This window comes from Choloepus didactylus, chromosome 4, assembly GCF_015220235.1.
Source record: "Choloepus didactylus isolate mChoDid1 chromosome 4, mChoDid1.pri, whole genome shotgun sequence".
Lineage (NCBI taxonomy): Eukaryota > Metazoa > Chordata > Mammalia > Pilosa > Megalonychidae > Choloepus > Choloepus didactylus.
Window position 1 is genome coordinate 158,945,864 of NC_051310.1, and position 21,133 is coordinate 158,966,996.

General features: G+C 41.4%; 1 protein-coding gene across 1 annotated transcript in view; it reads right to left on the minus strand.

The window, feature by feature from the left end:
• Nucleotides 1-2,418: 2,418 nt before the first annotated feature.
• STXBP6 (syntaxin binding protein 6) overlaps nucleotides 2,419-21,133 on the minus strand; it is a 281,376-nt gene continuing 262,661 nt past the window's right edge. The window contains exons 5-6 of the mRNA XM_037834711.1: nucleotides 11,351-11,508; nucleotides 2,419-5,487 (exon numbers count right to left, since the gene is read on the minus strand). Of these exons, the coding sequence (XP_037690639.1) occupies nucleotides 5,464-5,487; nucleotides 11,351-11,508 (182 nt within the window). The 3' untranslated portion in view covers nucleotides 2,419-5,463. The remainder of the gene's footprint in view (nucleotides 5,488-11,350; nucleotides 11,509-21,133) is intronic.

Consider the following 21,133-nt stretch of genomic DNA (forward strand, 5'->3'; position numbering starts at 1 on the left):
TAGGACAAAGGCTCCATATCTAAAGTTGACAAGTGACACCTGGGACTTCTAAGACTCGCGATTCCTGTCCAGCCTCTGAAACCTCAGAGTCTGGGGGTGTGATGGGGCCAGACCCTAATTAAATGGGCATCTTTGGGCTGTGTCAGCACACAAAGACAGGACAAAAAAAAATGTATGTTCTATAAAAATCTTTACTCCATCACAGAGAATCAATAGCATTTAAAATGTCTAATAGACAAAATGTGAGAACAGTGACAATCCACAGCAGATGACTCAGAGACACTTAAGTCTGTTCATCAATTCCTGTGGGACTGAGGGAGGAGAGGCAGCTTTGCCTCAGCGACCGACGTCCTGAGGTGCCAGGTAGGATGGGCCACCTAAGCAGAGGGGCTGAAGACCTGTAATGCCCAGGACTGTGATTCAACGGGACAAAGAAGAAAATGTGGCAGAAAAATTCAAGGCAGGGAGGGGGGTAGAGGTGGGAAGTGAAAATACCACTCAGGAAATCCTGAGGCTCCAAATGAGGCTCAAGGGGGAAAACATAATGGGGGTCAAGGCAGAAGGTTACACTATAGCAGTAATAGAGCTTAAATGCACATTATATTTAATTTCCTTGATGGCTTTAATTTGCTGGCTTAAATTGAGTAAGCATCTGGGGAAACCAGGTATCCCACAATCTGGGGCCTGCTGGAGCCATTTTTTTCTTTGCAATAGACAAACTGACCAATGATACCAAAAAGGCAAATTTGGGAGTAGAGTGTTTGCATTTCTAAAAGCTCCACCCAGGGGTTGTGACATACAGCCAGTCTGGAGGTACTGCCCGAAGCCAACTGCAAACGAACTGTATTTACTAGGTAACACCTTAGGAGGGATTAGCAAAAACAGGATTTAGGTATGGTAGGAAAGCAAAGAGGAGGACAGGGAGGGAAGAAAGACTGCTAAAACTATTGGTGGCAGAGATAAAAATGAAGACAAATTTTGTCTCAGGCTGGCTCTGGCTCTACAAATCATTTTAGATGTAATTTCTAGGTTTTAAAAAAGCAAAACAAAAGATCCATCTCTTGCACTGTAAAAGGACTAAAGAGGACTGTTAGCACAATCACGTTCGGAGAAATAAAGTGACATGTTCCTTATGGGTGGGATGTGTTCTTTTTCCATGCCTCCTAGGTCTTAAAATTTCTCTGATAATGGTGCATCTGGGATGTTTCCACAGTTTCACTGACTCCTGGAAATACTGTCACCTGCCTATCCACCGCTGGATGGACAAGAAGCTGTCATGAAATGACTTCATGGGGAATCTAGGATCACCTTAGCTTTTTTCTCGAAGTCAGTTGTCCATGAGTTGTGAACCTGTATTGGTAGGACCACCTTCCACCCAGGCTAGCCCAGGCTTAGAGGAGAGGCATGCAGAATGACTATCAACAGTAAATAATACTTACACATTTGCATTTCGTTTTGGAATTTATTTCTGGTATTTCTACCACCCTCCCCTCTTCTTCTCTCTACCCCACCTCTGCCCTCAATCTGCTTTTTAGGCAGATAATGATTATGATAAATCAATCATTTTTCCTAAGCCTGTTCCCACTGACAGCAGGGGAAAAACAACATTGATTTAAAACAAAACAAACCAAACCACTTCTAATATTACTCTTCCCATAAAATGAGAATTGGTAGTGGTATAATCTCTAATAAGTAAAATTTATACTAAGAATAAAGATCTTTGCAAGGCAATCAGTTTGTAATTTAGTTCACAGGAGCTGGTGCCTTTAAATGCCTAATTAATTTTAGGCTGCATCTGTACCTAGCCAAACTCTGTATCTTTCGTTCTCTGAAAAGCAAAGCCTGCAGTCTTTTCCTTCCACCTGCAGTCTTCCCAGGAAATATTTCAAAGTCCTACCTGCTTTACTGAATGTCAACACAAATCCAGGGGTAGCTGTTACGCTTCAGTAGTAACCCGTCACTTCCCTTGATGTAACAATAAAATGTGTTTGCTTTTCAATAAAAATAAATGTATATGATATGATCAAGTTGTCTTTGTAATTTAACAGGGCATAAAACTAGTCTGCTGAATGAGGGCATATGTTGTCTCATGAATTCTTGTGCTGGGCTCATCAGTAATAGCAGAAGCCAACTATTAGTTGGCTTAATTGCTTTACCTGTGAGATGCAAAACAATACTTAATTCCTGCTGGTAGAAGCCCATTGTCTAAATTAAGGTTAATTTTTTGGTCCTCTTAAATTTCAAGGTTTCCACTAGAATATATAAGGAAAGTTTATTATTATGCAAATCTTGGTTCTGTGGTCTCCCGTAGACACACAGATTTGTCCATTAGCATGAAAAGTTGGTGATGCTTACTTACCTACTTATATCATAATGTTTTACAGATTTCACAAGTAACTGAGAGAAACAAACTTTCATCACAGACAAAATATTTAATGACAAAATTAGAGTTTGCTGTAACAGTGAATCAACAGAGCAGGTGTTACTTGTCTCTGAATGAAACAGAAATTATATTTGACATCTCAGAGAACTTCTGAAGAATTAATAACTGTACAACAGACATCAGCAGTGTTACGTTTTTGAAAATTAAGAGCGAAACCTATCTTTAATATCCCTTATTTAGGATATTCTGTAAATATTTTTACATAAATGCACAAACTTTGCTAGCCACAAAAGTAGTATTAAGACAGATTTCACTGTAATTTTAAGTCTAACACACGATCTTTACTTTTTCAGAGCTTAAAAAAAAGTTAACTACTGATCTTGTTACATTTTACAAATACATTCTTTAATATGAAACATTAACCTGAATAACTGTATACTCCCTGTACACAGATATCTAGTAATACGAGTGAAGAATACTACAACTAAGTTCCAGGAAGAAGTGGTAAAATTGGAAAGTTTCTTTTCTTTATGTGTTGTTAATACCATTTAAGACGTCCTTCACGAAAACAGAGTATCCTCAAAATGAATAGTGAAGTGCATAAATAAAGCAAATGGAAAGTAAATGTCTTCTAGCAAGCTCATCCAGACGAACTGGTCCCAAAGGACGTGAATCATTTTAGCAATTTTCTCTAGGTTAGATAGTATTCCTAGTTTGTATTGCAGCACCTTCTATAGGAGGAGAGCAAAGAACTTCACAAGTGTTCACAAGAACTTCACATCCCCGGGCTCCTCTGCAAGAGGCTGGGAGGGAGACGGTAGGGGCAGGGATTGCTTTCATAACTTCTTGGCTGGGAGGAGGTCTTGGTAGGACTCTGATACAGGGAAGTCAAGGGCATGGCCATGGAGAAAGCTAATGGAGATTCAGGTGGGCTTTCTTCTCCTCCAGGCTACTGCCAATAAAACCTAAGTCTAAAAGGATAAACAGAGAGTGAGGGTTGAGGGCAAGGTGAGGAATCTTTAAATGCATGGAGAGTAACCATCACAGCTCTACCAGGGAGGAAGAATTTCAAATTTCACAGTACGCTTTTGATCCCATCCTCGGCTGCTTTAGAAGTAGCTTCCCAAATGCTGTTGTTAGATAGTTGGCAACAAATTCCATTCTTGAGTTTGGCCAACTGTCAGGAGTTTTTCAATTATTTATGCCAACCAACTATCTCTGAAGCTAGACTCCAACTTGGGAAGATGAATATATACATATATATCTGTGTGTGTCTTCTGAACTGAGGTCTGAAAATAAAAACCCATTTGGAATGATATCTGGGGCTTTTCTTAGAAATTATAAATGCCTCTAATAGTTCTCACCAGATGGCAAGTTCTTTGCTTCTTTAAGACACCAAAAGAAAAGTACAAAATGCTACAGAACACTTACATAGTTTACTATATAGATTTTATAGAGTATTCTTTAACTGGATCGATCATCTCCTTAAGGGGATTTAGAAATTTGTCATAGGTGAATTCCTTTTGACATGTACTGCCCAAGATATCCATTTTCCCAATAGCTAAACTTTCTGTCTCCTCAGGACTGTTTTATCAGGAGAACTAAGCTATTTAAATCAGCAATAATCCAAAAGTCATCTTATGCTGCTATGTAAGAGGCTACAGTACACTTGACTCAAGTATCTTATTGGGTAGAAGGAACTGAAAGGGGAAAGGGGAAAGAGGTCCTGAAGATTCAGGCGGCTTAAAAATCAGTGCCCTACAATGGGTGGCTGAGAATATGTCTGTGATGCGCAGCCTGCCGCTTTGTTTCATGAAGAAATAGCACAGCTTTTATACTTAGCATTTTAACCCTCTAGGAAACAAAACTCCTGGACTCCAAACCCAGTAATATCTTGAGCAATACGAAATCAGGAAGTGAGGGAACCAACTTTATTAAATCTGACTGCAACATAAAGGTTTTGTGGCTGTGCTGTTTTATGTCAGACCAGGAAGGCTGCAATTGCCATGAAAAACAATTTGTTAAGAAAACCATAATTTAAATTACATTAAATAAATAGACAACAGTAATAACATCAAAACCCCAAAAATCAGATATTAAGAAAATGAAGGCCATTTCCCAAGGACATTGTGAGGTGTCTCTAAAATATGCAGGACTTCGTAAAAAGAAAAATAAAAGGTTTTAAATGTAGTATCTTTTCACATTATCATTTATACAGACCTTTATCTGGACAAATCAATTCTCAATAAAAATCCAAGCTCTTTACAATTTTGGGACAATGACAAAAGAGAGAAACAGCCTGGAATGCACAGAGGTTCTGAAATAGGCTTTTCCTTAGGTCTTTAGTCTCAAATTTTTATCCTTCATTTGATAATTCTAAACAGTCAGCCGGGAAACAAGTAGTGGTAGTATTTAAACTGTAGCTCAGAGAGTAAATTTCTGTGTGTGAGTCGGATTTGCTTTTTGAATGCTGGTGATGGCTCATGCACAAGATTACTATGTAAAGAACAAAATTTAAGACTGCTGTTTCCCCTGATATTATGGTCGTTTCCCCATAATACAGACTTATGTCTCAGGATATAGAACCTTAACCCTTCAAACTAAGAGCAGCTGAGAGACTGAGTGAACCAATTACTGCTTGACTTTTATTTTCACCCAGGGGCAATAACATCTGATGTCACCACATTAAAATGTTTTCCTGTTTAATATAGGAAAGAAAAATACACGTTGGTAGCTTAGCCTCAGCTAGGTGTATCATTTGGTTCCAATTTCATAATCAAACTACAAAGTAAAAAAAAAAAGGAAAACATACAAACACACATATGTGGGTTAAAAAAAAAAAAAACCACAACACGAAGCTGATGCTATTGCAGAATTTTCTTAGCAAGATCATTAGGGAAATATATAAACACAAAATCTTTTTTTTCATATTAACATCTGAAAAGGAAAAACAAAAAAACCTGAATGTCCATATATTGGAAAAAAAAAAACAAGCAAGCAGAGAGGTCTGGAATTCTTGTAAAAACTGCTGAACAAACTCTTCCATTACTCTTACGGAGTCACCAGGATGGGTAGTTTCTTCAACATTTGTGCTTCATGGCAAGCTAAGGAGAGAGAGGGATGAGAGAAGTAAGGCCTTATTAGCAGCAGCATGTTTACTCCATGCAGGGCTGGGGAGAATTCGCCGTGTGGCAACCTGCCCACACTGACAAGGAGAAGCAGCATCTCCATTACTCTTCACAGAGGCACCTAGTAAACGATGCACCTTTCCCCAAACTGTTTGTTGAGAATTCCATCCGTTACTCTTCCATACGGTAATTTTATTGGTGCATGTGCTGAGTGTGTGTCCACGGGCGGGGGAGCGTGCTGTGTGGTGTTCCTTCATCCCGCTGAAGGAACAAATGAAAAAACCAACACACAGATGGAATGAATGACATACCCCAGGAACAGGTGGCCTCAGGGCTCCCAGGTTACTAGTAATCCAGCAAAACCAATACTCCTTAAATGTAACCATTCACTGACATCTCATAAAGTATGAAAATCAACAAATGTCAAAAGACAATCTGCAATAATCCACTCAAAATCCAGCCTGGAAAATCAACCAAAGCACTTGACAATTATATTGGGTTATTGGCCAAGACTGAACTATAGACCAACTCCAGGCTTTGATTTACTACTCCTTCTGCTGGTATTTGAGAAATGTGGTCTATTGAAATGTTAGATCTTTATAAATGGGAACACCAAATACCATTGTGTCATTCAGAAATTTCCCAAGTCCAGCTGGAGGCCATGGTGTTGCATTTGAGGAAATGACATGCAGGTACAGAATGCAAAATCAAACCTGACTTTGCTTTCCTTAGTAACATTCATTCCAGGAGCCTACAAATCGAGATTAACCAGAGAGCAGAGTGGAGGCTGAATTGCAATTCCTCAAGTGTCCAGAGGCCGACATTAGGGAATAATCCCTTGGGGCTGGGGCTGGGAGTGATAGGGGAGGGCAGGGTTCTGCAACTCAGCATTCCTTTGATCAAAAAAGCTCGTGTTTCTCCCCAGGCAGTAACTTGGTAGAAAGGCCTGTTACCTGCATCATACCCAGGTTCTCTGTCTTGTAAGAATAGCAAGGTGGAGCCAACTTAACTCCACCTCAAGGTGCTCTGTATTATCCTGGAAGATGTCAATGATCTATTTCTCCAGGAAAATCCAGTGCAATCTTGAGTCTTCCCTTCCCCTTCCTCATGTCATCAACCAAGAGAGGTATAGTCCTGGGACTGCCACCTCCTCTAGGTCACCAGCAAAAGCAGCATCGATGTTCCCGCCCTGTGATGGACAGGGGACGTGTGCACCTAGCTCTCGTGTTGCTAGGTTGATCGCTGCTTGAGAAAGTTCAGCTGAAGGACCTCTGGTGCCTTCTGCCCAGCAAGGCCAGCCCAAGCAGGAGGCCTCCACAGACCTTCTGCAGCACTGGCACCCCAGGCAGTCACCACTCAGTCACAGGCTAAGTGCTGAGGGTGTTTGTCAAGAAGAGTGGGACTCCGGACCTCCGGGAAACACAGCGGGCAAACGCGGCAAAGCCTGGCCCCCTCCCTCAGATCTGTCCAACCCCAGACATCCTCTGAGACCCTTTGCTGTGTGGCCTCCACTTCTCACTCTGCCTCTAGTTTATATACATTATTTAGCAACACAGACCACTCAAAGCAACCCAGAATTGTTAAGTGTTGTGCATAATGAATACGAACCATAAATATTTGATTAGTGCTGCTGTCCTGGTATTCATTGAGCAGTTAACCTTCAACAAACATGCTTGTGCCAATTTGCCCACAGTCATTAATCTTCAGCAGTGAAGGTTCTGCTGCTCAAACCAGGCCCTGGGTGCCTCGATGGAGGGCCTGGATTGCCTGTAGTTTCAGTTAGGGGAGCCCCTACCAGCCAAGGCTGTGATAGCTCAGTTTCACAGAAATAAAACTGGATGGGACATTTTGCTGTTTGAGCTATTTTTGCAGAGAGTGGCATCATCATTCTCATGCTACCTAGTTTTTTTTTATTCCCTGGAGTTAGGGGCTTTAGAATATGGAAGGCAGAGTGGTAGAGCAGAAAGAGCACTGGATTAAATGAGGTCAGGATTCCCGGGTGCTGCTGCTTCCCTGCTATGAACTCGCTGTATGACTTCGTGTTCTGAAGTCACAATTGCTCCTCAGTCTCCTCTTTGTCTGTAAGATCGTCTCTAACTCTAAATGCTGACGGATTAATTTAGATGTCAGAGTTCCCACAGGAGAGGACTTTAAAATACCTTCATCTTATATTTTGTTTCTTAAATCATGGACAGCTTTCTCCTTCAATGCTATGTGACTTATACTGCGGGTGGGGGGACACTTTAAGAGGCCTGGCTTGTTGAGGTTACTTTGGCTCAGAGACCCAAGGGAAGCAGGTGACTGTAGGGAGACAGCCATTCCCTCCCAGTGAGAAGAGATGCCACTGACCCCTCCTTCCCCCCAAACACAGGCTTCTGCAAAACAGGGCAGATCAAAGCCCCTTTCTGAGAGAAATGTCATCTGAGGATGCCTAGGTGTAGAGAAGGATCCTGCCTGCTGACTCACCACCCCTGGCAGCCTGGCAGCCTTCAGAGCACAGCACACACTGTAGCGCTGTGCTTTTTGGGTCAGGGGAAAGTGAGCAGGCCTGCCTCTGTGCTTTAGTTGTACTTTCCTAAGGGCTGGGGCTATGCCAAGCCCACAACTCACGAAGGAGCCACACCTCCTCAAGCCAGGCTAAGTGGAGCGGGGTGGGAGGGGTGGGGATAGTGGGCAGCTAAAGAGAGGAGCCAAAAGGATCATTCTCCTTGTGCTCTATGGGAGACAACCACCCAACTATCTTGATGGCATGGTCATGCAAAAGTGATCCACTCGCTAATGTATCTGGGTCATTCTAGGAGTCCTGGAGAAAGTCAGAAGGCCAAAGATCCTGTCTGTGGTCATCTAGAAAGGTACACCATCCTCTCTAGCTAGGGTTGGATGTCCTTCTTCAACCAGGGTGCACCAAGGAACTGTCACCTGGAAATGCTGCTCTCTGCCTGGAGCTCTAACACGGGTACAGCTTCTGTCCTTGCAAACACAGCCCACTCTTCATGAGTCAACAGAGCCACATTTGTTGGGGGGTTGGAACTCTAGGTCTGAGTCTTCCCCTCCCCAGAAGGGCTGGGGCTGGGCCAGTGAAATGATGTCTTCACGGTCAGCCTATTTTAGAGGGTCCAAATCAGAAGTCCCAGTCCCTGGGAAAACAGCCACATCTTACCTAAAGAGGTCAGTCTGCTTGTTAGGAATACTGCCAGTGCTGGGGTGATTCATAAGTACACATCCCAATTTTAGAAAACAGCAGGTCTGGTAGGACACTGTTTCTCTCACACTCTCTCATACACACTAACAGACACTAACTATCCCCCCCACCTCCTCCTGCTTAGAGTACCTATAGGAGGGGCAACCAAAACAAGCACAAACTGCCCCCCGCATCCATTTCTACTTAAAGCAGGTAACTGGTTGGCCTGGATTCTCCTGTTGGTCAAAGCAAGAGGCCCCTTGGCCGTTGTTGGCCTAATCAATTTCTGTTCTGATAGGTCCCTCACTGTGTTGCAAGGACTTCTCCATGTTTAGATGGTATCACAGCCCTTAGAGGGAGGCCATCACCCCTCACTTCCCTTTTGAGTTTGGAGGACAGTTTTGGAAGACACAAAACTTTCCCCTCCATTGCTTCCCTATCACTGTGCCAGGAATCCTCAATTACCAGTAACTTTTCTCCAACCCCCTACCATGCTCATTATGTGACCGAATAGGGCAAGTTCAGCAGAAACTATTTTTTATGAAAAGAAGAATTATAACCAGTATTCATTTAGATTTATATGTGCCAGGTACCATGCTAACAGCTTGAAATGTTTGAACTCAATCAATTCTCTCAGTACCCTAGGAGGTAGGTACTATTAGCCCTGTTTTGCTGGTGCAGAATCTGGGATTTAGAGAAATTAAGCACTTGCCCAAGGTCACTGTGCTAGTAAATGATGGAGCTAGAATCAAACACAGGATGTTAACTACTATTCTGTATTGCCTTCCCAACTAGCAAACTTGGCCATGATATCAGGGAAACAGGGCTGCGAGGGACAATATCTCTGGCCATCTGGTTACCTTATTCAACCCAGTGTTTGTACCACCCGTTTTGAGAGGGAAGTCTACATGGATGACATCCAGGGATTGTCTACTCCACCTAGAGAAAGAGCATTTTCACAGTCTTCCTTGGTAACGTGGTTCATGGTTTAATCATTAACCTAAACTCTTGTTTCAGCAGAATTTTACCAGTGCACAACTTATTGTTCTCTCCTGTGTGGTAAAACACGAAAGATAATTGCCTGTCCTATTGCCCTTTCCAGACTTGTAGACAGTGCTAAAGTTATTCCCTTTGGCCTTCTCTTTCCCAAATCAACACTTTAAGTGTTCCCCCAGATTTCCACTGTCCATTCCCATTTTAGCTATTTAAGTTGCTGTTATAAATTACGCTCGGCTAGAATTCTAGCATTTCCAGCTCATCATTATTTCCGTATCACAAAGGCTGGAGAAGGGGGGAAAGGAGTACAGAAACCATAACTCTGAGCTTCAGTTCCAGTGCAGCAGTGCCCAGCAAACTGCAGCTCTTGGGCAGGGCTGCCTGTGTTTTCAGACAGATCTGGACAATTCTCCCCAAGGGGACCAGAAATGGGCCCATGGGCAGCAAGTGCAGTGAGACCCTGACACGATAGAGAATTAATGACCTGAGCGGACAGGTCTGGACAAAGTGGAAGCAGGAAGGGGAGGCAGGGACCATCCACTGGGAATCACATCTCAGTGGAGCCGGAACCCGAGCCTCCTGTGAGTGCTCTGGAAAGGCTGTCTCTGCTCACCTGGGGGTACTTTCCTCTATTTTTCAGGTTCTCCATTCTTGTGTCCTTAGAGGCAGTGGGTTTTCTATTAAAGCAAATTGATCTTTTCCCCCACAGGTCATCTGAAAAGCATATCTGAAGGGCCAGATCATGAGTCTGAGAAGCCAACCCAAGTCATCAGCAGGCATTGTTTCTGGAAACCTAAATTTGAATTGCTAGCCAGATGCCCTTTTGATCTGAAGCACAAGAACAGTAATAAATTCTCTTTATCTCCTGACCAACAGGGCTGGCTTCTCTTTCCTTTGGTTTGTGCCTTCGATAGCTGGCTGCCAATAAAAACTCCCCTTTCCCCTTCTGAAAAAACTGTTCTTCGTGAGCGTGAGTGTGCAAGTGTGCACCCACAGTCACAAGGGAAACGCTTCTTTCTGCATTCAGGGGCAGGAGGGAATCTTGCAGGCAGTTCTGCACCAGCCATGTCGTTTAGAGTTCCAGAATCAAGGCCCTGAAATAATTATCATCCCCAATCAGATGGGACACTAGCAATGAGGTGCTTTGTGCCCTGGGACAAGAGCTTGCTTTGCATCCGGGGAAGATAAAAACACAGGATGCCAGTCTCAGGATGGAAAGGATATCAAGGAAAAGTAAGCACCAGTCTGCCTAAGGTCCTCCATGGAATTTTTCAAGCATTGCCCAAGGGAAAACGGACATTCTGAGAACGGATCTCTCTCTCCTCTTTTCCCTGCTTTATTTTGTTCCCTGAGACCTGACTCATGAACTTCTGGAAAGAAACTAAAGGTGGCCCACATTTCCCAAAGATCCAAAGGTCAGAGATAGAGAGGAGGGCTTCAGAAAGGAGATAATCAAGGAAACATGAACAAGAAGAAATCTTTCATGACTCAGGTACTTACTAAATAGCAGGTGGGGATTGTGTAAAAGGAAAAAAAAAAAAAAAAAAAAAAAAGATCTGATTTTGCATGTCTCATCATGGGAAACATAATGAAGTACAGTTTCTTGGCACTGAAGCTCTCTGACAACCCAGAGCTGAGATCTGCCCCCCCTGCAGGACCCACCTTGTGTGCAGTTTCTGCAAACTGCTGGGCACTGTTCTTCATATCTTCTGTCTTCTCCTCTGCTCGGCCTAACCGCTCCCCACGCTCGTTCAAGGCCTGGCTCGCCTTCTGTACGGCGCTGGTCACGCTATCAGCGGCGGAGTGGAGGATGCTGTTTCCTGAAAGAAGGAGAGCAAGGGCATCAGAAGCTGCCTTGGCTTACTGACAATGACAAGACTTCCCTGCCTATCAGGTGGGAGCTCCCTCTCACAGCAAGGCAGGTCACCCTACAGAAAAGCTTCTAGTGTCTAGAAAATAAGCTAACATGTCTTCTGATCAGGTCTGCCTCACTGGTAGGAAGAAAACCACTGATTGCAGGACCTGGGCAAATGTTGAATTTTTCCCTCACATTTCCATCACGGACACATCCCTCATTGCTATTCTGGCAGCATTCTGTCTGGGGAAGTCCACAAGGAAGGAGTCTATCTGGATTTAGGACTTGGCTTACAATGGTGATTGGAAATCCTGGCAAGTTCAGAGAATTAGGCAAGTTCAATGACACATGTCTGGATGTTGAAAGAACTTCCTTTGACCAGGGGTTTAGATTAATACCTGCAGGAAAACTGGGGCCATGGAACTTTTCCAGACATAATGCCTATATTCCTTTCAACTCTTGCCTTCCATTTTACCCTTTTATCTAGCAGTAGGCAATACCTCAAGTGTATGGTTCCATGTAGGAAACTATGAATCAGTCTCAAAGTTCAGAGTACACGTGTTGGATCCCCACCTTGAACCCTATTCCATGCCTCGGTTGATTGATCCTTCTTGCCTCTGATCTCTAATATATGAATCATGGAGCTCAGCACTGAAATTATCCAGCAGGTAGAAAACACTACCAGAAACCAGTCCTAGAAGAAACTTTGCAACTTCACAAATTCAGGAGTGATGGTAGCAAGCAGGTTGAAAACTGTCATCGCAAAGGGTCATGCATCTCTGACAAATTATTTTCCAGGACTTGGGAAACACTTCAACAGTGAAGAAATGGCAGAAAACTCACTAACTAACAACATTTAAAACAATTACTAGAGGAAATTTATAACTTTTTTGTTAACAGTGGGTGGAAGCTATTTAATGACATTGTATATAATAGCTTTAAGTCTTTGAATAAGTTTATTACATCATTTAGCTTTGTCCCTGGAATGGACACTTCTAGCCACAGACAGCTTTTAATAGAAATGTAATTTCCACTTGTCTCAGCTGCAAAAGCAACCCAATTTCTCCTTGGTGGGAACTATCTGTGGTTTGGGGAAGAGGATCTAAGGCAAAGCAAGTGCTTGGCTCAGAGGAAGCACTTAGTAAATTGTTTTCCATTTTTCTTCTTCAGGGGTGGTTTTCAAGGGCATCACTTACATTCTCAGGGAAGGAGAATGGGGTAAACTTAGTGTTACTCAGTTGCATCAGGCACTATATAAGCCAAAGATAAATCAGCACAGATTAAAGGGAACCAAAGGATATGCTACTCTGAAGAAATCTAGTTGAACATAGGGTTGGAATGGAAGGTCTGTCTTTAGAACAGATTTAGGAGAAGTCTTGGCTCCCCTTTGCTTTCACATGATACTCATGACAAGGACAGCCCATCACCACTGCCTAACACTGGAATGACATTTTGCGGTCAAGATATATCTTCACAAATATCTCATGTAAGTGTTGCAAAAATTCTGCAACAGAGGTTAAGTGGCGTGCACAAGATCACAGCACTTGGGAAATGACACAGCTTGCCCTGGAACTTGGTTTTCCAAAGACTTTTACCTAGTCTGTACCTTCCTCTTTGCAAATATGGTATTGGTCATGGAAAGCAGTCACTACAGTAGAACTGTGGACAGACTAGTGCAGATGGGTTTTGACAAGTTATTTCCCAAAGTCATATCTGACCATTAATATCCCCAAGGTGTTCCTCTAATTAAATTACGAGTTACTGCCCATGCCACACTGCAAGTCAAGTATTCTCAAGAAAGATGGGGGCATTGAAATAGGATAGAAAGAAGGAGGAGGGAATGGAAAGTGCATGGGGTGGGGAGAGGGCACAAGAAAATCCCCTTCTTTTCCTACTTCCTTCCACATACCCACAGCTTATCCACCAGACACTTGGGAAAAGACTGGGCAAGGGATCTGCAACTTCACAGCTAGGAAAAGCTGTATTAAATCAAAGGGCTTTTGGGACTAGCTACCATAAAACAGAGAGGGTATATAATCAGGACCTTTCTTTACACATTAGAATTGACTCTGATTATCTCCTAAAAGTTATACACATCTGTGCTTCTAGAATGAACCCACTACAGCATAAGTTATACTGCTTTCTTGTCATGACTTCTTTAAAATGAATCTTGTATATGATATTGTCAGGTAACAGTGCACCCATTTTCATATGAAACTATTTAACCAACAGTTGTCATAATGAAAAAGGGAACCAGATACTGTCTTCACTACTCAAAGAAGATATTGCTGACCATCATCAATAGGAAATCCACCTTCAGTTATTTTCCATCATAAGGATAGATTTTGACAAATCTTATAGCCTCAGTTGAAACGACCTCTCCTGGCTTAAATTCATTCGTATATCAAGATCCAGTTAAATCCTATCACCTATATCAAGCTTGCAGGTCAATTCCAGTCTCTCATTCCTTTCAACTCCCTAAGTACTGTCTATATTTTTCTTGGGCACTTGATCAAGTGTAGTTCTGGACAACTCTTGCACTGTGCATGACTTCTAAGCTGGGTTGTAAATTTCCCAAGGGCACCATTTGACTTTTTGTTGACCATTCCTTACATGTTGAATCTTTTTCCTGACTTAGATCTTCTGCTCATTTGCTTTTTTCTCTTTGGCTCTTGCTCATGCTCTCCCTTAAATACCAAAGGTTTCCATCCTTGGACCTCTTTTCTTTCTCACTCTACAGTCTCTCCCCTAGAATAATCTCATCCAGCCCATGGCTTCAACGACCAAATTATTTTCTTGCCAGGTTGTGCTGCTGAGCTCCAGACCCATATGTTTTCTTACTGGAAACTTCCAACTGAGTGACCCACAGTTCCTGAATTCCGAATGTTCAAACCTGACCCTGTTATCTTTCTTTTGGAGTCCCCTGTCTCAATGAATCACCCTGCTATCTGCCCAGTTCCTTAATGCAGAAACCTGGAAGTCTAGTCCAGAATTTTCTCTCCCTTCTACCCGCTATGATGAAAAGTCACCTTCTGTGCAGTTCTCTAGTCTCTATTCTCTTTACCACCCTCATGGCCTCTGTATTGATTCAGACCCTTTTGACTTCAGAATTATAGCAATAGCTTTTTGTCTAACTGCCCCTCTCCTTTTCTGGTCCATTTTCCAGTATTCCAGAGTGAGATTTTAAAAAGGCAAATCTGTTACCATCTCCTTACTGCTACCAGGATAAAACTGAGCTTCCTCTGACATCTGACTCTCTCTCTCTAGGCTTATCTCTTAGAACCCCATTCATTTTCACTCCTACTAGCATTCTCCAATCCCAAGCCTTGCCATATCACCTAGATTTCCACAAACATGTCATGCTTCTCTTACCTGTATGAACTCACCGTTACCTCTGTCTGTAACTCTGCTTCTCATCTTGTCTTCCTGCTAATTCCTAGGAGCTTTGATACACTCTAAACTCCTTTTCCAGGAAGCCTTGTCATGTCTAGCCTACCCTATGTCCCACTGCTTCCAACACACACGCTATCTATTTCAATGGTGCATTCATTTTCCTGCATATAGTTGGTGAATATCTAGAGTGAGCTCCTTGAGTGCAGAGACTGTATTCTTAGTCCATGACAAACAGCAGACACTCAACGGATGTTGGTTGACTTGTAGGCAGGATGTGTATATTATCCCTCTTAAGATTCCTTTGTAGTTATAAGAGGGTTGAGCACATAACTGATACTATCACATGCTTTAATCAGGTCCTGAAATTCTAAATTTGCCAAATAACTAGGGGTTTAGTCTGTGTCTACGAAAAAGACGAAGTTAACTATCTCCTCTAGAGATTTGCCTAGAAATTCATTGTAAGTCAACAACACAATGCCAAAAATGGAATGTTTTCTGTGTTAAAAGTAAAGAGTGTTTATAAAAAGTCTGTAAATAGCCTTAAAATAAAAATAACAGAAGTTAAATAGCTCCATAAATCCAGTGTGAAAGTAACAATTGCCTGAGCACTTACTACGTTCTAGACACTATTCTAATCACTTACTAAAATCTGCTCCTCACAATCTTATGCAATAGGCATACCATTAACCTCATTTTTACAGGAGGGAGCATCAAGGTGCAGAGAGAGGTTAGCAATGTGCCAAGGATTACACAGTAAGGGAGTGGCAGTGTGAGGTTTTGAACCCAGAAGTCCAGTTCCACAGCCAATTGTCTTACTTATTTTGCCATATTTGGTTCTCCATGAGAATTTTCTTCTATTGAGATAAAAGACAGAGTCTGCATTAACTGTAAGGAATGAAGACTTCAGTGTAATTACTTATAAAGTTCCTAAAATCCCAACACAAAACAGAAAACATTCCATTCCCAGATACCAATTAAAAAACAAAACAAAACATCTTACTGTAGAAAATTTAAAGAAAATATTACTATAAAAGGGCAATAAATCATGTAACTTTCAATTGCTCAGATATAATCACAATTTATAGATATGGTACATTTTATTCTAGTAGCTTTTCTGCATGTGCTTTCCTAAAAGTTGGTTGAGACCATACCACATATATTTAGTCCTGTAGCCTACTGTGGGTGCTTTCCCATGCCATGAAAAATTTTTGGAAAATATTGTTTATAATGGCTGTTTGACACTATCATAGTTTATCAAACTGTTTCCCATTTAGATATCTCATTTGTTTCCAAAAATTTTATTTTTATAAACGAGGCTGCAGTTACCTCCTTGCATTTATACACACACACACACACTCACTCATCTTTGCCCACATCTTTGATAATTCCTAGAAATGGAATTGCTGGTTCAAAGGACATTTTTGAGGCTCTTGGTACCTACTGAAAATTGCTTCCCTGAGAGATTCACTGAACATTCAAAACTATTTCTTGAGTGCACACTGTGTGCCAGGCACTGAATGTTGACACATTTGGCTTAGTGACCTTCAGGGAGTGATTCAACTTCTCTCATCTTCAATTTTCTCATCTGTGAAATGTGGGTCATGCCATTCACCTTGCCTGGCTGCTACGGAAATGAAGATGAAGCTGTATACAGAGCCCCGGCACAGGGCAGGTGCTCAGTGGAAGTTTGTCCCTCCACTTCCCACCATACCTGCAGTTTCTAGGGAACTGTGAGTCAATGACGCAATCCCATCCGATTCCATTTTATGTCTCTCCCTCTTCTTTCCTATCTTGAGGCTAAGTGTCTTGAGGTTCGCTGAAGATACTTCTTAGATATCTTTGCATACGCTGCTGTGTGCAGCCCAGAGTGCTGCTCAGAGAGAGAGAGTTGAGCATGTACTCATTAAATCAAGGCAGAAAGGATGCCTAACTCAAGAGTTTGGTCCCATCATATTTTGCAGAGTTAAATCTGGAAATAAAGCCATCTCCAGAGGCAGATAGAATAGTAATTCTAGAGAAACAGACAGGAAGCATATTAATACCCAAATTTATTCAAGCAGTCTGAGAAGAGGCTGCCAACCACAGCAAATAAAGTCAACTACCTTTTGAGTTATAGTCTCTGGAGAGCAGAGCAGAGCTGAGTCTTACTTCACTGATGTTGCATTAACATCACTTCCACTCAATACGTGCTTTTAAAAATATATATGCTGGCATCCTTTATGTTAAGTGATTTAGAAGACTTTGTTGAGCAAGCAACTTGAGACAAAACTATAACATTGTATTCAGTCACTGCTAAAAAACAATCAAAAGAAATTTAAATGTATAGGAAAAAGGGGTGATGGTAAGACTAAGTATATTGAAAAGTGGCAATATAAGAGAAAGAGAAGGAGGAAAGAATTTTAAAAGCACACAAAACATGCCAACAGCTCAAATATCAACATAATTTCATTTGATCATCCTAGTCTTCAGGTTGTATCTTGGGGATTAAAATTGCTAATCTGATAGCTAGTAAAGAGTCAATTTAAGTAGAATTTTCAGCAGCTACTTCCTATAGCAAATACATACATAGATATTTAGGACTGAAAGTACTCATCATGTTTGGAAAATGAGGCAGCAGGAAAATCATCTATGAAATAAATGATGCATAAATATATACCCGCCTATACTCAGTGTTGAATTAACAGGCCCATTAGAGAACACTCTTTTAAAACTGAAGTTGTCTCAATAGTTCTGCTTGGACTACTTCTATTCCATAATCAATTTAACCACTTAGGAATAGCTGTACAATAAAGCCCCACTTATCTGAACTAACTCTGAGGAAAACCAATTTGAATTATAGAAAAATGAATATGCATAATGGATTTGGGTTCAAACAAAACAATACAATAAACTTGCAAAAATTGGCAGGGAAATCTATTATATTAAATCTGTTAATAAGCCAGAGGCATTAGTAACTCTCATATCATTGGCCAGAAGTATTCAATAATAATTTATTTTCTGAGTAAAGTCCCTATTCTAGTCTGAACAGTATTAATTTTTTTAAAGCCATTCCCATGGGTAGGACATAAGGTAATCTTAAATCTGGTTCAATATGAGTTACATTCAAATTAATTTTTCTGGATACAAATCTGTGGGAGTCACCCAAGGTGTCTTCTCTTTTCTATGTCCAATGTGTTACCACTTCACTGCTCAATATACTACCACTAGAGGACATGTCAGCAAAAGCAAAAGCAAAAGTCACACGGAAATCTGGCTCCCTACCTGCCCGGTGGCTTCTCAGTTCCGAGGCCACTCTGAACCATTTCCACACTTTTCTGCTTCCTGAGAAAAGTACCCCACCTCTGACCGCAGGAGTGTAATTCAGTTGCTTCCAATGATGTTCCACTTAGTACTGTGACTTGCACTAAAAATTTAACTAATTTAAATAACATTGATGACATTAGCTTCTACTTCTACAAACAAGTTGCTTCCTAATTCACAGACTCCATTAATTATCTGTGAGCTTGGGTAAATTACCAAACTCATTCTACACTGTACTGACTATCCATACTAGCCACACTGCTGCATTTCAGTGTTGGACAACCTTTAGGATTCATCCCTTTAAAGAGGGGATTCTTCTCAAAGGTTAAATTTCATTCATACTTTTATGATGACTAATCATTTTGATAGTGACTTGAATTGTGTTACAACCCCAGGTTTCATCAAGCCCTTCTAAAAGGAAGACTTGTTAACCCATCTGGGCACAGATGCAGTGTGAACATCAGCCAATCACGACCACAGAAGTAGCTGCCACTCACTGAATGTCTGCCTGGGGTAAGTAATATGTTAGGTGTAATATTCCTGGAAGGAAGATATTCTTATCCTTGCTTTACAGTTAAAAAACTAGTGCTTAGAGACATGAAGTAATATGCTCAAGATCACCAGGTATGGACCCCAAAGCTCTTAACAGATATGTTACCATTTCCTGAAGTGGTTCTGTGGGTTAAAAAAGTGCTGTCTGAAAAATTCAATTCTGTACTACGACTTTGTGATATATTGATCCTGCCTGGCTTCTTTATTGCTGAACTTCGAAGAATCTTTAATATGTTGGTGTAAATTGTGAGGAGGTAGAAGTGAGCAGGAGAGGATGCTATGCAAAGATTTTGATAGGGTGGAACACGGCAGAATTTATTTTGGAAAATGCTACAATAAACTATAATGACTTCCAAATTAAAGGAGGAAACATAAATAAACCCGGGCTGTCCTCATCAATTTAGTAATAGATAGACAAGTCATGTAATTACATTAAAAAGGCTTGCTTTATAGAGGCAGCAGAACAGATATAGCATGCTGAATGGCAGTTCCAAAATTATCTTTTGTCTCAAGTTGGTGGCTAATTTCAGGGACCGTGAAACTTGTTTGTTGTTGCCTGGAGCTGGATGACAAAGAGAAATGGACTCAGTGCTCGAGAATATTTTGCAAACCCATAAATGCAAAAGCCTACTTGAAGGAGACCTTGGAATTAACTATTTCTGGAGTTACCAAGGGAAGAGGAATGAACCATTCTAATCAGGTAAATATCTTCTGTTGGTGATATTAATTTAGCTAGTGGAAGTCTGGCCTGTTCCCAAGTTAAAGGCATGCTCCAGAGCCTAATTAAAGACTTATGAAGTGAGCCCAATACCCTCTCCCAGTCCTATAGATGGCTATGAGTTCATACTCTCCTCTGAATTCACTGTGCCAACATTCCCAATGACAAAGTTCAAGCATTTAGGATCTTAATCATGCCCCTTTGAACACTTAAACTCAGGATTTGTAGAAATTCACCAATATCTTTAGCATTTATTTAAACTTGCTCCTCATGAACGTGCTCTTACAAGAGTTACAGGGCATCAGGGGATTGGATTCAAAGATGCTTCTCTGTTCAGTGAATATCAGGTTCTCAGAAGGATGGTTTATGTGCTGTTTCAAAGAGGGGGCCCTTGATCTGAGGTTTAAAAGCCTAAAGTGGCCCTAAATTTAGTAAAATGGATTTTGTTCCCTGAACGTCTTTGGTACATATGGTATTAAGCAGCAATGATTTGCAGCTTTCTGCTTTTACTGCAGTTGGAAGCTAGTACAACTTTAATAATTATAATTTCAAATCCTGCTATATACAATTTGAAAACTAAATTTCAGGTATCTGGCAAATTTGATACTAAAGAATCTTTCTGTTAACCTTACTTTACACTTTAGCTCAACTCTCTTCCCCTACTTGTTTACCATGAACATTCTTGAACTTTCCAATCACTTTGAATTTTCAATGAGGTAGCTTCCATCCTGCTCTAATAACATTGTTTTCTCAAACTCACCAGTGACCTATCAAGTCCATTGCCTATTTTAAACTTCCTCCACTTGGCCACTGGACTACTTCAGACTCAAGGTGACTATTCCATCTTTGAAGGCTGCTCTTTTCCTTGGCTTCTATAACATACGTTCTCATGATTCCTCCTTTGATTAATCCTTGTTAGTTTTGTTCCTTTCTTGGTTGGGAGTATGAACACTGAGGTCGGAAAGGCCTGGGTTTGAGTTTGGCTCTACCCAATAGTAGCTATGTAACCGCATCAGACAGATTACTTAATCTCTTGGAGGCTCTGTTTTCTCGTTAGCATAATGAGGATAAAACAGTACCTATTTTTACCGGGTGTGTTGTGAGAATTAAATGAGAATGTATACTTAGCATGTATGAGCTCAATATGCACTTCCACTAAATAATACCAGATTCACTCAGCACATTTGTTGTTGAATTAACATATGCCAAGTGCTGTATACCTGTCTGCTTCTAGGATGATACCTTAATATTAACTCAATCTTTCACTCCCTCCACCCTCCAGGCCACCCAGTCTCCCAAGTTTGAGTCACCTTGGACTCTAACCTCTCTGTCATACCGCACATCCAAATGTTCATGCGGTCCAGGGCATTCTGCTTCAGCACAGCTCTTCATGAAGCCATTCACTATATTTCTGGTCCCTATTGTACTTTAGGTCCTGTCAGGTCTTACTGGGCAACCACAGTAGCATGCATGGTTTTCCAGCCACTGGGCTCTAAATTCTCTAGCACACTGTCACTCCATACTAATAATCTGATCGCACCACTTCCTTGTTTCAATCCTATGCTGGCTCCTCCAAAATGTGACGTAATCAAGTAAAGAAAGCCTTTCCTGATCTGGTTCTGAGCTA